Consider the following 17513-nt stretch of genomic DNA (forward strand, 5'->3'; position numbering starts at 1 on the left):
AAAAAACCGGTTCGGTTCGGTTTTTTGAATTAAAAAACCGGTTCGGTTCAGTTCTGGTTTTACAAAATCAGTTCGAAAACAGTTCGGTTCTTAAACCAGTTCAGTTCAAAAGCAGTTCGGTTCAGTTCGGTTCGGCAGTTTGGTTCAGTTTTTGGTTTTTTTGAACACCCCTAAGTTTTACGGTGACATTGTTCTCTACAACATTTATTTTCTAAATGAGATACTACGTGTCAAAACACCTCACTGGGTAATGGTCTCTAAACTTCATGGTTGCTTCACCTCATTCTCTCCGTCTCAAATTATAAGAAAAAATCTATTTTTGTCACAAATTATAAAAAGGACATAATTTTATTTTATTTAATTATGACGTTCCAAAAGTACCATTATTGGATTTATTGAGTGTATGTTTTCCGAAACTTGATGAATTTCCCATTAAAAGAGGGAAAGTTCCAACCTTTCACTCCATCCAGAAGAACAAAAGCCATACAATATTTATTTTGTTTTGGTTTTCCACCATTCAATTTATTTACATTAAATATAATTAAGAAGTATAATTTTGGAAATACAATTATCTTTTTTTGTGTGTGTCAATTTTCGAACATTAATTAATTTTCTTAATAAATAAAAATTGATTTTATTTTATTTTAATTTGGAAACAAAGAGTACGTAAATTTTAATGATGTTTTATTTAATTAAAAAGTTGCAATAAATATTAAAACTGTTTTATGTGATTGTTGAGGATGATTTTGCTGTTGCTGAATTTTGTTAGTACTTGTCAGATTCTATGTGTACAAAGGAATACCTATACAATACTCATAGGACAATCCAACTCGCCTTAACCATGATTACCTTTGAGCATATTAAGGATGAATAGATTAAATATCAGACTTTATTTCAATTCTTATGAATTTATTTAGGTCTATTTGGTTTTATAATTTGGAGGATAGAAGAGAGATTTTAATGAAGGATGGAGTAGTTGAGCAAAATACAAATATATTTGGTTTAAAGAAATGATGGAAAGGGATAAATTTTAATTAAATTTATGTTTAGTTAAGAAAATGAAAATATTTTAAAAGGTTTATATGCAATTTTAATTTCATATCATCCCTTTCAAACTTTTCTAATATAGAGGAGAAACAAAAATATGTCTATGAATAATTTTAGTTCTCTTTACCTCTTAAAAATTAAACTAAACAAATATTATTTAAAATATCTTCTCTACTCTCTTCAATTCTCAACCACAAAACACAGCATTAATGTTTTCTCACTCTTAGTTGGAATGACTTTCGTATATTGCTACTTGAATTTACTATTGTGTTAGCATTTCTATTGTGATTTGTCTATTAATGATATGGATTAATTTTTCTATTGCAATATTTATAGTTTTAAAATAATCAGCCCATTTACAAAAAGAAAAAATTGTCTTAAAATAAATTATTATTTCAATTTTTAATCTAATTTTTTTAATTGTACTATTTAATTAATATTATTTACATAATTTTTAATGTAATATCTTCTACTATATATTTATGACATTGATAATGTATCAATATTTAATAAAGATAATTTGATAAAAGTGATATTTTCTCTCTTTTATTTATATATATTTTTAACATGTCTGAGATAAATAAATGATTCAATTAATTTAAGATGAAAAGAATATTAAATATTTAAAGAAAAAATTAATTCAAAAAATTATCCAAAAACAAAGTTATATATTAATCATAATAAATATTTTTTTAATCAATCATAATAAGTATTAAAAAATATTATTAAATCTATATTTATTTTATTCTATCTAATTCTATCAATGATGACAAATGGAATTGAACATCATGACATTACGAGATTGCATATGATTGGTGGTAAGGTTTAGTGAGTGCGATGCAATATCATCCATGTATCTTTATCTTCAAGCATTTATTATCTCTCTCTTTTCTATAATACATTACATTACATATGTCATTACCTTAACCACTTTTTCATTCTTATTATCTGAACACATCTTAGATCTAAGCTCTTTCCCCAAACCATGGCTCAAAAGGTAAATAATAATATTTTACTTTGATATATCTATGAATTATTATCCATTACAAATATTTAATGTCTCTTCCACTCCTCTTATTAGTAAGCAAATTAGTTCTAGTGATCATCATCATTAAATTAAATGATTGAATTTTGATTTAGCAATTAACTATCTTGAACTCATGAAGGTTGCCATAATGAAGCTCAAGGTTGACCTTCAATGTAGAAAATGCTGTAAGAAAGTTAAGAAGCTCCTCTGCAAATACTCTCGTGAGTCTTTCAATGATAATTATTTTTCTTTCCCTTCATTTATCCAAATAAATTAAAAAATAATTATTTTCCTTTCATATTTTTTATTTTAGTTTTTTTTTTTCATAAAGATATGTTTATTTTTTTTTTCCCTCATACATATTTAGGCTTGGTTGATTATTGGTGGTGTTAATATATTAGCCTATGGCCCCAGTAAAAATTTGATGAAATTATAACGACCGATCTCAATTTTCTTGCAATTTTTCCTAACTTAATTTTTTATTTATTTGTTTAGTCGTACATGTTATAACTTTTGCTTCAAATTAATTAATCTCTTCCTTTTAATTTAATTCAAAATTACCATTCATGTGAATTGATCATTTTACTAATTGATGAAAATTATAACTTCCAAATTTTTTACACCAATAATTTGTGGAACTTTTTTTGTTGTTGCAATTTTCATGAATGGAAGAAATTCGAGACCAATTGTACGATGAGAAGAATGACATAGTGACCATAAGAGTGGTGTGCTGCAGCCCAGAGAAGTTAAGAGACAATCTTTGTTGTGCAGGGGGTGGTACTATCAAAAGCATAGAAATAGTCGAACCACCAAAGCCCAAACCAGCACTCGAAAAGCCCAAAGAGTCAACAAAAAATGTTGAGGCCGATAAAAAACCCAATCCACAACCTGGCCCACCTATTAATCTTCAACCTAAACAATCAAAACAAGATCCTGCTCCAGCTCCTGCTCCTGCTCCTGCTCCTGCTCCTGCTCCGGCGCCGGCGCCGGCGCCGGCTGTAATGTTTCATGAGACAACACCAAGGTCGGTTTTTGCATATCCTTCACCGACTGTTCCTTTTGGGCTTGTTTATGGGGGTGGGCCATATGGGCCCCCAGAAGTTTATGGGAGGCCTATATATGATAGTTATGGTTGGAGTGGACCTTACTATGTGGGCCCACACCATGAATGCTTCCGTGAAGAAGAGGCGTCCGTGTGTACGATAAGTTGAAAGGTATAGGGGAAATATGGATTATTATAAAAGTTGAGGAGATTTAAATGTAAGAATTTAATTTATATGCACTAATAGTGTAAATATATTTTATATTATCAATCAATTACAACTATCAAATTAATAAAAATATTTGACTGTTATTTTGATCATCTTTAAAATCACTAATATGATTGATTGTGATAGAATGATGGTATAATTTTGTTTTATACTTACTGTGTATAAACATTAAACTTTTTGATGTAATAATTTTGTGATTTTATAGCTCAAAGAAAACTTTATGATTTTATATCTTGAATCTTATGAAATGATTGTTGAAACCTAATGTATTTCAAAAAATTGTTGAAACTTATTGGTGTATAAATGAATTTAATAAACTTTATTTTCTTAATAATTTGTTTACAAGTCTTTAAGTGTCGTTTGGTTTAATAGAAAAGGACAAAAAATAAAAGAGGTTTGAAATGTAATCAAGGAATTTTTCTTATTATTTGTCAAAGAGGTGATTCATAGCATATAGAGGTGATTCATTTTGTCGACGTCTCATTTCTTTTATGCTTTTATTTGATTCTCAAGAAAAAAAATGAGAAAAAAGAAGATAAATGATAAAAATTAAAGGAAAAAAATAATAAAAAGTGTGATTTTTTTTGGGAAAGGAGGAAAAAAAACTTTCTCTACCCTAATTTGATGTTGATAGAAAATAAGAAGAAAAAAAAAAGGTAATTTAGCTAATTTATAAGAAAAATAAGTTATGCATTTCAATAAGGGTCAAACCGAAACACTAACTTTTATGAACAAGTATTGCCCATTCTTTGAATAAAAACCTTTTACATGTTTTCATAATTATATTATTTATAGGTATTGGTCCAAATGTATGAGTCTATATGCTGACCAGATGCATCTTGACGTTGGTTATATATTTCTTTCGGACAAGTTCACACTTACACAAAATTCTTGGCCATATTTATTACGAAGATTCTTTTCATAGTAAAAATATATTTGAGAATTTAAAAAAATAGATATTTCAAAAACAAATTTACAACTCCCAACAAATTTAATTTAAATTTTACATAATACATATATATTTTGAAAATTTTAAAATTTGAATTTTCTGAAATATTTGTCAAATTTAAGAGTTTAAATAAATTCGTTTTATCTTAGTGAACTCAATTCTTAAATTTGTATAAGTTTACTTCACATTCAAATATAATTAAAAAATATTATATATATATATATATATTAATTATATATATATACATTATAAATACATAAATTTTAGAGAAGATTACTATATCACTATAATAAAATATCACACTTATACACTTGCGTCAAATTAGATATTTTAGAAATGAAATAAGGTCTTATCTACATTGTTTTTAAATAAATTATTAATATTAATTTATTTAATAAATATAAAATAAATTTAATTATAGTTTTAATTCATCTATTTTTATTGATTCACGAAATTAGTCTTTCTATTTTAAAAGTCGACAGTTTTAATCTCTCTGACTTTTTAATTAAAAAATGATAATATGAGATGCTTTACATAACGTGACATATGATACGATGATGTAGAATGATTAACACCTATGAAATTAGAATAAAACACCATAAAAGCTAAATTTTCAACTTCAATTTTTTTTATATTTATAATTTGATTAATGACATATAAATAATTAATTAATGCATCTAGATAGTTCTATATAATAAAATTGTAAGTCCCGTCATTTAAAATATATTAAATCGTCATTTTTTACTTCAAAAATCTGAAACAGAAACCAAAACTGTCGACTTTTAAAATATGGAGACCAATTTCATGAATTGATAACAATAGAAGAACAAAAACTGCAATTAAATATATAAAATAAATAATTATATGCCTCATCAATATTAATAGTAGAATAAAACTACTTTTTAAGATAAAAATAACCCTGAAGTTGATAAAATAGGATAACAATACAGTGTCGTTGTTTAGACTTTTCAAACATTTAGTGCCACATTAAAAAATGGGTCAAAATGGAAAAAAAATGTTATCTATAAAACCAACACATGGGTGCATGGTTTTGAATTGATTTTTACTGGTTAAATGGTTTAATTTCACGATTTCAAGCCATTTTTTAAATGTAGGGTAGAAGTACAATGTTCGGGTATGAAGAAAAAAATTTCAACTCTTGTTCTTTAGATTCTATATCTTGTGAGTGTGTGATTGTTGAGCTAATCCTTTTCGGCTTGCTGCTGTGGTCTTTCCCCTGGCCTTTGTTTCTTTTTGAATGAAGTTTTTGCTTTGATGAGGTGATATGCTGGATACCTTAAAGTAGAAAAATGTTTTAATTTCATCTAGTGATAACAAAACCAAGAACTTGTTAAATTTTTTGGCAACAAGAAGCTCAAATATATCTCAAAGTTATCCACCACTTTATGTCCATACATAGTTGTCAACAATCAACAACTTCATGAGTTGTTGTAGTTTTGTTCTAAAACCAACCCCCTTCTAGATCTTTTAAAATGCAATAACATGTTATATAATTGGAATATAGTTTTTGAGAACTTTGCACCAACACCATGTGCCGTTCATGTAGACTATGTGTCTCTCTCATCTATGCACGCATCTTAAGATAGCAGAAAAAAAAACAACAAAATCTCATCAATCTTATTAATATACATGTCACTTTGTGTGTTAACATAATATTATTATAATAAATATGATTGATAGTACTCCTTTTTAAAATTGTTATCTTTTCGGTGTAAGAAGAATGCTCCTAGACAATTTATTGGTCATATATGTTAAAGGTTATAGATGGTGTAATTTAGTTTATTTTTCCTCTAGTTTGTTTACTCCTTATTAGTAAGTAGGGTTGTTTAACTAAGAGAATTAGTTTTACCCTTTTTCTAGGGCGAGTTGTTTTTTTCTTTTATTATATAAATAGATTTATTCTTTTTTGTAAAGGATAATTTTTTCTTTTAATAAATTTGAGGTATATTAAGTAACTTTTATTCGCTTTCAACATGAATGTAAACATATTCAAGATTCAACTTTCACATGGTATCACAAGTCTTTATCTCAATCTTTGATCATCTCTTCTTTCCTTTGATTTTTTTTTTCTCTGCAATGTCTCTTACCACTGATTCATCTTCTCTATTCGAACCACTTTCTTTGCCTATGCAACTAACATCACAAGCCACTCCACAACCTACCATGGCGCCAAATCGCAACTACCTGTAAGACATGCTAAATCATTTCTTTATGCATCTCAGTGATAATTCTACCCTTGTGTTGGTGTCTCCTGCTTTATCGAATGATAATTATCACTCTTGGTCCATATTGATGCTTGTTACTCTCTGTTCCAAGAACAAATTAGGGTTTATTGATGGCATTTATCTTGCCCAATTGGTGACAATCGATAATGTCTTACTTACAACAAATGCCATATGATGGTAATGTCATGGATGAATCACTCCTTGGATCCTGAAATTGCGCAGAATGTTATGTGAATGGAGACAACTGAAAGATAGGTATTATCAAGGAGACGTTTTTAGGGTTTCTGATCTTCAGGAGGAAATTTACAATCTTTGTCAAGGGAACGCCAATATTACCACTTATTACACTCGATTTAAGAAACTTTGGCAGAAATTGCAGAACTTTCGGTCTCATTTTATTTCTCTATTCGTTCTCACATAACGTTGATTGATCTCATTCCTCCCATCAGCAAAGTGTTGTCGATGTTCATTCAACAAAAACATCAATTTATTGGAAAAATTAAAGATTCAAAATTGTTGGCTAATTTTTCTAGTTTTGGTCATGCCAATTCAAGAACCAAGAATCCTAATCACGACTGAGGTGCTGCTATTCGTGGTCGAAGCACACAAACTTGCACCTAAGTTATGTTAGGTTAATTTGTTTTTTCAAAAAACATAATATAGCATATTTTCAATATTGTTTTAGCATCAAATAAATACACATATAATAAATATAAAATTTATAAATTTCATCATAAAGTACTTGCAAGCAAAAAATTAACCAAAGTTGTAGGGGCCTAAAATAACATAAAATATTTGTAAGCATAAAAATATGAAAATTTTACCATGTACTCAACACTTATACTTATACCCCACATTTTATACAAACAACTTATTTTATCTTTTTTTTTTTCAAAAAAATAATTTTTTCTATCTCACTAAATTCAACTTGAATTTGAAAAAGTTAAAAAAAAAAAGTTTTTGAACTTTGTACGGTACACAAATGTGTTTTAGAAAATTTGAACTTTGTTTACTAAAAAAAATTTTCAAAAAACTTAAGTTTTAAGTTTTTTGGTACAAAGTTTAATTTTTTTGAAAACATGTTTTCCAAAAATCTTAAAAAAAATGAATTTAGTGGGTAGAAAAAATTTATTATTATTTTTTTGAAAAAAAAAATGATAGATCAAGTAGTTTGTATAAAATGTGGGGTTGGAGTATAAGCGAGGAGGTGCATAGTAAAAATTTCTCAAAATAACCAAAAAAAAAATAGTTGATCTATGGGTCAAGTATTCTAAAATCTAAAGTTTAAATAAAAGTAAAAATTACAATAAAGTAATTGAGGAAATTGGATTGTCTGGTTTTACCCCGTACTCAATTTAAATGACTAATTTTCTTGTTTTGAAAACCAAGTTCACAACTCAAACCATTTTTCTAGGTCGATTTGGATCAGTTTTACCCAACTCATGAACACTCCTAAGAATCACACATAAATTTATCTTAGTTCACCCTTAATCTTGAGTAACATCTAGTTTTAACACCTTATGAGATTTTTCACTATTTGATTGAAGAGAATATTCTTTCAATAGTCTGACAACTTTCTTTAGATCACAACTTTCTTTAGATCACAATCTGGTTTAATACAATCTGTATTATCAAAGTCTCAATAGACATACAATCTCAATCTAAACATACAATCTCAATTGTTGGTGTTGCTGTTGTTGTTGTTGGATGGAAATTAAAATATTTTAATGTTGATTCATTTTTAAAAAAAATCTTTAATTTTTATAATTTGGTCTTCTTTTTCTTGTTAAACTTTTTGGAGATATTAAATTTGTCTTTAACAACATTGTATTTTGTCAAATTTCAATTTGAATTTTAATACATAAAATATGGGATATAGAAACTAAATAAGATGAGTTTATATATGTTATACATCTCTTTGTCGTTTTTATTTCTTCCGGTTTTCCACGTGTTTCCTTAAGAGATAATTTTGTTTGAGCATTGTCGTACTCTAAGGATACGTCTAGATGGAGGGTTTTGAAAAGAAGGGGTGAGAGGACTTATTTTTCTTTTTTAAATTAAGGAAGCTATATAATATGTCTAAAGATAAATTAAGTGTAATTGAGATGTTATATGACAATTTAAGAGGACTTATTTTCTTTTTTCAAATTAAAGAAGCTATATAATGTTTCTAAAGATAAATTAAGTGTAATTAAGATGCTATATGACCATTTATCATGTAATTCTTTTGATTATTAGTAAGATTTCAAATATATACCAAGGTATGGACATAACCCCAAAGGCCTACTCCCAAACATATCCTAAATGTGGGCACATCTTCTATCCAGGATTTGAACTACATGAACAAAACACAGCAAATAGAGATGATAATTTGTATTATGTCAATTTCTTCATTAGTTCACTAATTGTCCTTCACAAATTGTTTTTTCTATAAACTAATTGCATATATACTCTAATTAATTTTGACTAAGATGAAACTAAGAACTAAGAATTAATTCAAAGCTTCGATTACCAATCACTTGTACTACTATAATGCGTAGGTCTCAATCAGAATACATATTTCTTAGGAATATCGTTGAAGAAGTCTCTAATAAGATTGATCGCACTCCTTTACATGTTGCTGATAACCCAGTTGCACTAGAATCCGCAGTGCTAGAAGTGGCATCTCTGCTAGGAGGATGTGACTGGTTTGGCTCTGGCAGCAAAGTTATAATCACTACAAGAGATAATCATTTGTTATCCACTCACAGGATTGTGAAGTCATTTGAGGTAAAACAGCTAAAACATGAAAAGGCTCTCGAATTGTTTAGTTGCCATGCCTTCAAAAATAAAAAAATGGATCAAGATTATGTTAATGTTGTCAACCATGCAGTATCTTATTGTCATGGTCTTCCATTGGCTTTGGAGGTGATAGGTTCTCACTTGTTTGGCAAAAGTTTGGATGTATGGAAATCAGCATTAGATAAATATGAAAAAAGTTATACATAAAGATATACACAACATACTTAAAGTTAGCTATGATGATTTGGAAGTAGATGAGAAGGGCATTTTTCTTGACATCGCTTGTTTCTTCAATTCTTACGAAAAGAGTTGTGTTAAAGAAATACTAACATGGTTTTCATGCGGAAGATGGCCTTCAAGTGCTGACTAAAAAATCTCTCATAAAATTGATGGCAATGGTTGAGTGAGAATGCATGACTTAATTCAAGACATGGAAGAGAAATCGCGAGGCAGGAATCACCATTAGTTCCTGGTAGAAGCAGTAGATTATGGTTTGATGAGGACATTATTAGTGTTTTGGAAGAAGATAAGGTATGTTAGAATATATCTACTTTGTAAACATTTTTTACTAATGTATAAGTTTCCAATATTGTTTCTTCTCCATTATCAATTAAAAATGTTTGACAAACTTTATTACCATTCGCAGAAAAGGACGCTGATTTATAATTTGTGAATTTCTCCATGTATGTTGATGACAAAGTCCTAACATTTACTTTATAAATTATGATTTCAAAGTGAAAGGGAACTGATGCAATTGAAGTTATAATTGTTGACTTGAACAAAGATAGCGAGGTGGAATGGAATGGAGTGGAAAATCTTTCAGGCAGATGAAGAACTTAAAAATCTTTATAATTAGAAGTGCAAGATTTTCAAGAGGCCCTCAAATTCTACCAAATAGCTTGAAAGTGCTTGACTGGAGTGGATATCCATCATCCTCTTTACCATATGATTTCAATCCCAAAAATGTTGTGATACTTAACCTTCCTGAAAGCTGCCTTAAATCATTCAAATCACCTAAGGTGTGTATTCTTTTCAAATATATAAATATAAATACTATCTTTAACATGTTTTTTGACATTAAACTAACATGTATTTCTGATCGAGATTAACCTAATAATTTTAGGCATCTATTTTTGTTGTGTAGGCATTTGAAACATTGAGTTTCTGGATTTTGAAGACTGCAAGTTCTTAACAGAATTACATAGTTTATCTAGAGTACCAGCTGGATTTTGGAAGGGACTAAACAAGGGGATGTAAATTGGTACCAGCTGGAAAGCAAGGAATCATCTATGTATTTTTGGTTCCGAAAGAAATTCCCACGGATATCTCTATGTTGGGCAGGACAACCTCAAATTAATAAAGACAATATGATGTTGGATTTCAAGTTCAGCGTACTCATCAATGGCACTAAGTAACTCACTTCTTCATGTAACTACATATTTTCTGCAAAAAAGATGATGCAGCAAGTACTTTTCTGTGATTTAGAATGCAAAGTGGAAAAGCCATTTTCAGAGCATGAATGGTATAAGGCAGAGATTTTATGTGAGTTGAAATACCACATGCCATGTGGATTGGAAAGGGTACTGGATATCAACGACAGAAGGACCATAATACGAAGTTGGTCCTTCATTCGTTTCGGTGTAGAAAACAAGGAGGATGTCATATTCCCGCCTAGGTTTCAGAGTTGATGAGTTACAAAGAAGAAAAGAAACATTGAACGTAGTCAATGGTTCCAACAAACACTGATGTGTTGGGAGTCTCAATCACAATGTTAGATAAAATTGAAGTTAGTTGTAGGTAGTTATAAGTCGATTACTATTGACTACTAGTTAAGATTTATTAGTTTGGTTATATATAAAGTGTATCACATATTCATTGTAGTCAACTTTTCTCATTGAATCAATTCCAAATAGAACGCTCATGACTTAGCTGTTTTTGTGTTTTCAAATACAACATTCTCTCAAAAAACCCTGTAATAAATAGTTGATCTTGAAAAAACTGACCTACCCAAATGATTTTCTGTTTTTGTGTTTTCAAATTTAATCAACTGGTTTTTTTTCTCTTTCTTTTGCGTCTTTTCAACTTTGTCTTAATTAATCAACAAAGCCGCACAAGTCATTCTAAAAAATGACTTGTGATTTTAAGTTTTTCATTGTACCAAAGGATATCTTGTAGCTAGCAATATTGTGAAGACAACTTTTTTTGTTATGTTCTTCGTAAATGACCATATTCTTTTAGATTCACTTTAGTTATTTTTATTTGATCTCAATTTGTATTACTTTGAGATAATAAAAATATGTAATTTGATAGAGACCAGTCTCCAAGATTAATAGAAATTGTAATATTGTGTGATAATAAGAAATATTATAGAGAATGATCCTTATAATCCCAGAGCAATGCTCCTCAGCGAAGATAATTTATTTGTATTCCCAAATCTAGAAGGTTCTAACTAAATATGATTCTGAAAATGATTTCCTCCTTGCTAACCGTCTCCTTAATATAACTACATTCTCCTGCTAACAAATTTGCTACATAAGCATATCGTAAACAATTCTCTATTTGGCCCATTTATTGTTCTAGGCCCAAATCTAGTACCTAATATAATTCATCAATAATTTCCTTTAATTAATCTAATATAATCATCTTGAAGTACACATGTGTGTATTAGGGGCGCTAAGGAATTAAATTTCTGTCTTTTTTGACAAATAAACAAATAATTCTTTACAATAAATTATTTTCTCCATCATACAGCAATTTTAATGGTGACAGAACTAGGATATAATAAAAGTCGTTTGTCTCTCAAAAGAATAAAAACCTTTATTATTACTATATATTGATCAACATACTAAATATTGTCTTGGAGAATATTCATCCTCTCACTGATTTTCTCCTCCTGTACCCATATTAAGGCAAGTTTATACAGTGTCAAGTACATATTTTTTTGCCATTGTCAATGTCATTCATAAAAAACAAAGGCAATAATCCTTGCACATTTTGCAAGAATTTGGCTATTAGTAACATGATCTATTCTCATTCTTACATGCATGTAATTTTGGAGGTTCTGATTTCAGAGGAAGTATCTTTCTCTTCCCCTGCAGTAGTAGCACTAGCACCTTCTTTGGGTTGGACTCGTCCTTATTGGGCCATTTTCATTTCCATCATCCTCGTCTGGGCTGTTGTGCTTAGATTTGAATCTTTACAACCAACTTCAACATCTTGAAATGATGAACATTGTGTGATTTGAAGTTTCTTTGCAGGACCAAAATGAAAACGATAAATAATTTTACTTAAAAAATTATTCGCCTTAGATACTGCAGATTCCTCTTGAGGATTGGATATTTTTGCATTCTGTCAAGGAGAAAAAAAAAGGTAATGATATTTCATAATAATGCAGTCAAGATGAAATAATTGCTCTTTACTCTTCAAATTTCTAATACTATCTACTCAAATTTTAAATCTGAGACACCACCCTGTGTTAATTCTATCTTACATCTTCTAGAAAAAAGATTTTGTTTCATTAGATGGGTATGAGCATAAAAAGAATACCGTAGAAACAACTCTACTACCAAACCAAATAAATCATCATATCCAAATTGAAACTACCAAAAGTGAATTCATAGTGCAAGGAGATATCTATGTTTAAAGCTTTCATAACAATATCAAAGAGCAAAAATGAACAAATTTATCTTAAACAGGAATCCATCTATAAGACAATGATTGTCTACGCGGCCCCTAGCTAGAATAAAATAATCATAATGCAAGCAATGCTACAAATCTACCTTTCTTTCTCATTTAACAATAGGCACTTACTTAGAATTGCAATACTATATAATCAAACTTAAAATCTGAGACTAAATGTATTAAAATTAGAGACTAAATGTATTAAAATTTGAAAGCAAAATAAAGAATGATGATAATTGATTACTATAACAATAATTGAATCAAGATTATTAAACGGAATTCTGTTTCTTTGAACAGATATGAGCATCGCTAAATTAGCGGAGAAACAATTCTATCGTCAAATCACGAAATCATCACAGAATGATGGTAAAATACAAATTATCGTGTCGTGATCAAAGCCAATTGGAACCAAAATTAAATTCAAAGAAACCATTGGAAGGAACCAGAAAGAGATTAGTGAGAAATGGATGAGGTCAATGTAGGTGGTGTTTTGTGTAGGTTGGTGTGTTATAGCGGAGAATGAATGAGGGTTTGAAAAGAAAGAAGATGAAGGGAAAAACAATGTCATAGAATGTGAGGGGTGAGTAGGCTGTTTTCATTGAGGAGTGACTCTCACACTGTGGGGAGCTTTACAACAACAATGGAGATGACGAGAAATAGGAGATATCATTTAGTCACAAACTTAAACTTTTGGCCAAACACAATTTTAAATTTAAAAAAGATGCATTTACACATGTAACTAATAATAACAAGAAAGTTGTTTTGCTGACAATATGTTTCTTCATAAATGAATTAGAGAACTATATTGAGACCTATTAGAGAACTTGCCACTTGCAACCCATTTCAAAAATCACACAATTCATATTTATCTGTTACACATTTTTTTAAGGAATCTGCTACACAATTCAATATGGTGGAAACATCTTAAATTTGAGAACGCAAAAAAGAATGAAAATCCAAATTGGTTCTCCAACTCACTATTGGAATAAGGCAGCCTCTAACTCTGTTCATAATTAATATGATTGATTTTTTTAATAGAAAAATAAAACCAGAAGTAGTATATGTCTCATTTAGTTACATTATTGTTTAAATTCTAGTCATATTAAGAACAACTCCCTGATCAGGTTCAATAACCAAACCATAAGCCGGTGAATGGCACCACGACGCTGTTGTAAGATTGAATTCTTTCAATCAAGTATCATTTGCAAGAGCTCATAACCTTCCTGTTGACGTTGGCAAGAATCTAAAACAAAGTATAATACCATTTTCCACATTAGTATCATCTCTAACAAGACCAACAAAATAATAAGATATGAATATCGTAGATTAGCAACACTGCTTCAAAAGAGTAAAGAAACAAAAAAAGAAAAACACAACTAGAAAATATATGACGAAGTTCGGTTATTTGTGTTTACATCTCCTACTACACGTTATTTGTATTAATATTTCAAGTTTAGGATTTAGAACTTGTATTTATATACTACTGTCTAGATTCCAACAATAACATGAATCATACTCAATAGAAAAAATGATAATAGGAAAACATTAAAATGGAAAAAGAGTACTTTATATCTCTAAAGATTAATTAATGAGCATATAAGAGCTGATAGCTGATAGCTATCAGCCCGATAAGCTATCAGCCCGATAAGCTATCAGCCCGATAAGCTATCAGCCCGATAAGCTATCAGCCCGATAAGCTATCAGCCCGATAAGCTATCAGACGGATAGCCCCTACCAGCTATCAGCCTGATAGCTTATCAGGGTGATATCATGTACAAGCTATCAGGGTGATAGCTATCAGCCCGATTGCTTATCAGGGTGATATCATGTACAAGCTATCAGGGTGATAGCTATCAGGCTGATAGCTTATCAGGGTGATATCATGTACAAGCTATCAGGGTGATAGCTATCAGGCTGATAGCTTATCAGGGTGATATCATGTACAAGCTATCGGGGTGATAGCTTATCGGGGTGATAGCTTATCGGGATGATAGCTTATCGGGATGATAGCTTATCGGGGTGATAGCTTATCGGGGTGATAGCTTATCGGGGTGATAGCTTATCGGGGTGATAGCTTATCAGGGTGATAGCTTATCAGGGTGATAGCTTATCAGGGTGATAGCTTATCAGGGTGATAGCTTATCAGGGTGATAGCCCGTACCAGCTATCAGACCGATAGCTTATCGGTGATAGCTTATCAGGGTGATAGCCAGGCTGATAGTTTATCAGGGTGATAGCCCGTATAGCAGCTACCAGAGTGATAGCTGGTATTAGAGTGATAGCCCGTATAGCAGCTATCAGAGTGATAGCTGGTATCAGTTATCAAAGTAATAGCCCGTATAGCAGCTGTCAGAGTGATAGCCCGTACCAGCTATCAGGGTGATAGCCCCTAAAAACTATCCGGCAATAACCGCTACCACTATCACCGCTAGCTATCAGGCTATGATAGTTGTTATCGATAGCTGATAGGCGATATCACCTATCAGATATCAAGATATCAGATTTTCAATTATACGTCACCTTATATTTTCATTTCAAAAAAAAAAAAAAAAAAAAAAAAACACTTCACAAAAATAAAAATAAAATTAGAATGACCTGAACAGTACCCGACCCGATAGTCCGACTGGATGGGAACCCGGAGAGCTTCCATGCGATGTAGGTGATAACACTGACACGGTTAGACACGATGAGTATGCGGCGAGTAACGGGCCAGAGCAGGTATGATTTCCTTGAATAGAGCGAGGTTCCTCTGAGGGAGGTTCAGCCTTGACTCACCGGCATTCTGTCGTGCGCCGGCGGTAACAATACAAAGATCGGATCTGGAACGGAGTATTCAATGGATGAGTTGATCTTAACGCGGGGGAGAAAGGCAGTGGCGCGCTGAAGGTCGACCATCTCGCCGCGGAGTTTATCGGGTTTGTTGTCGACGATGACGAGCTCGTCGGTGAGGTCCTGAGTGAGGATGGTCTGAGATGGTTCTAATTTATCCACACGTCAAAGAAAACGGCGGCGGTAAGTATAACGTTGGATGAAAGCTGATTTGGAAAAGAAAAGGACCAAATAACACTGTAACGGCCGGGTTGGTTTGTGTGCTTCCGCCTTTTAATATTTCAGTCTTCAATTTTTATGAATGATCGATATCACTTGACTTTTCAAATCCTAGTTTGGAATTTCAGTAGTTTGTTTATATTTTTTTTTTATGCTATTTTTTTTTTTTGCATAACTTGCTTTTACTTTATTTGATTTGGTTAACAAGACAAATATCCTTTTATTTTAGCTTTTTTTTCTTCTAATATTCCATGAATTTTAAATTACATATTAAATTAAACAACAATACCTCTAATTACTTTTTTATATTTATCTATTTTTGACATAGTAAAGATATAAATAAAACATATGTAAATTCAATTATCTATTATTAAATTAACATAAAATTAATTAATTAATTTTTAACTCACCTATTCAATATACTTATAATGAAAAAATTGTTTGATACAACTTATAAGATGAACAACATACCTTTAAGATTTAGATGAGATATGAATTACCATAATTGTTCTATAGTATTTTAGGATTAGGATTTTGTAGTTAAAAATCACCTAACGAGATAACGATTAAATAGATAAACTACTGAGGATAGAGAGACATTGGCAAAGCGGTTCAACTCATCATAGTTTATTAAGTAACAAAAGTCCAACACATAATTTAGTGTTTAATACTAATTAACTATAATTTAATTAATAATAATCTATAATAATTGTTTATTATTAATCTATAATCGACTAATTAAATAATTAATCAAACAATCTTTTTGGGAAATCGACATTTCGAACTTAGGCTTCCTAAAATTATATCGTAATATAAAATTTCTATTTATCTATTTTTATGAATTATATTAATTATATATATATATATATATTATTTTTGTTATTTCAATAAAAATTGAAATAATTTTTTTAAAAAAACCTTTGGGAAATCAGCATTTAGAACTTAGACTTCTCAAAATTTTATCGTAATTTAAAATTTCTATTTATCTATTTTTATGAATTATATTAATTATATATATATATATATTAATTTTGTTATTTCAATAAAAATTGAAATAATAATTTTTTAAAAAAAAACCTTTGAGAAATGCCTATTTGGAACTTGGATTTACTAAAATTTTATCGTAATTTAAATTTTTTATTTATTTATTTATTTATATATATTTTTATGAATTATATTAATTAATTATATATATAATATTTATGTTATTTTATTAAAAAATTAAAAAAAATTGAATTAATAGGGGGATCAAAACTGCAATTAAGCCAAAAATAAAATATGTAATTTGATTATGTTTATATCTTATATATAAAAATTTAGGCTTAATTGTGCTTTTGATCTGCCTATTTTAATTGAATCACGAAAATTATAACATTCCACTTTTTTGAGACATTAACTAACGAAATTCTAAACATAAAGATACATATTCATTTTTTATTTATAAAATTATCTTGAATACTCAT

General features: G+C 29.7%; 1 protein-coding gene and 1 long non-coding RNA gene across 3 annotated transcripts; one reads left to right on the forward strand and one right to left on the reverse strand.

The window, feature by feature from the left end:
- Window positions 1-1960: 1960 nt before the first annotated feature.
- On the forward strand, window positions 1961-3569 carry LOC101513881 (uncharacterized). The gene is made up of 3 exons (NM_001364917.1): window positions 1961-2044; window positions 2214-2295; window positions 2747-3569. The coding sequence occupies exons 1-3, from the start codon at window positions 2033-2035 to the stop codon at window positions 3283-3285; spliced, it is 633 nt and encodes a 210-aa protein (NP_001351846.1). The 5' UTR covers window positions 1961-2032; the 3' UTR covers window positions 3286-3569.
- Window positions 3570-12157: 8588 nt separating this feature from the next.
- On the reverse strand, window positions 12158-16237 carry LOC101514225 (uncharacterized). 2 transcript variants are annotated; one of them, XR_190343.4, is made up of 3 exons: window positions 15598-16168; window positions 12362-14245; window positions 12158-12214 (listed from the first exon to the last, which is right to left on the reverse strand). It is a non-coding gene; the product is annotated as an uncharacterized lncRNA (long non-coding RNA). The 2 variants fall into 2 exon arrangements; XR_003470030.2 differs by lacking the exon at window positions 12158-12214 and having other exon boundaries at window positions 12449-14245; window positions 15598-16237.
- Window positions 16238-17513: the final 1276 nt, after the last annotated feature.

Source organism: Cicer arietinum, chromosome 3, assembly GCF_000331145.2.
Source record: "Cicer arietinum cultivar CDC Frontier isolate Library 1 chromosome 3, Cicar.CDCFrontier_v2.0, whole genome shotgun sequence".
NCBI classification, from domain to species: Eukaryota; Viridiplantae; Streptophyta; class Magnoliopsida; order Fabales; family Fabaceae; genus Cicer; species Cicer arietinum.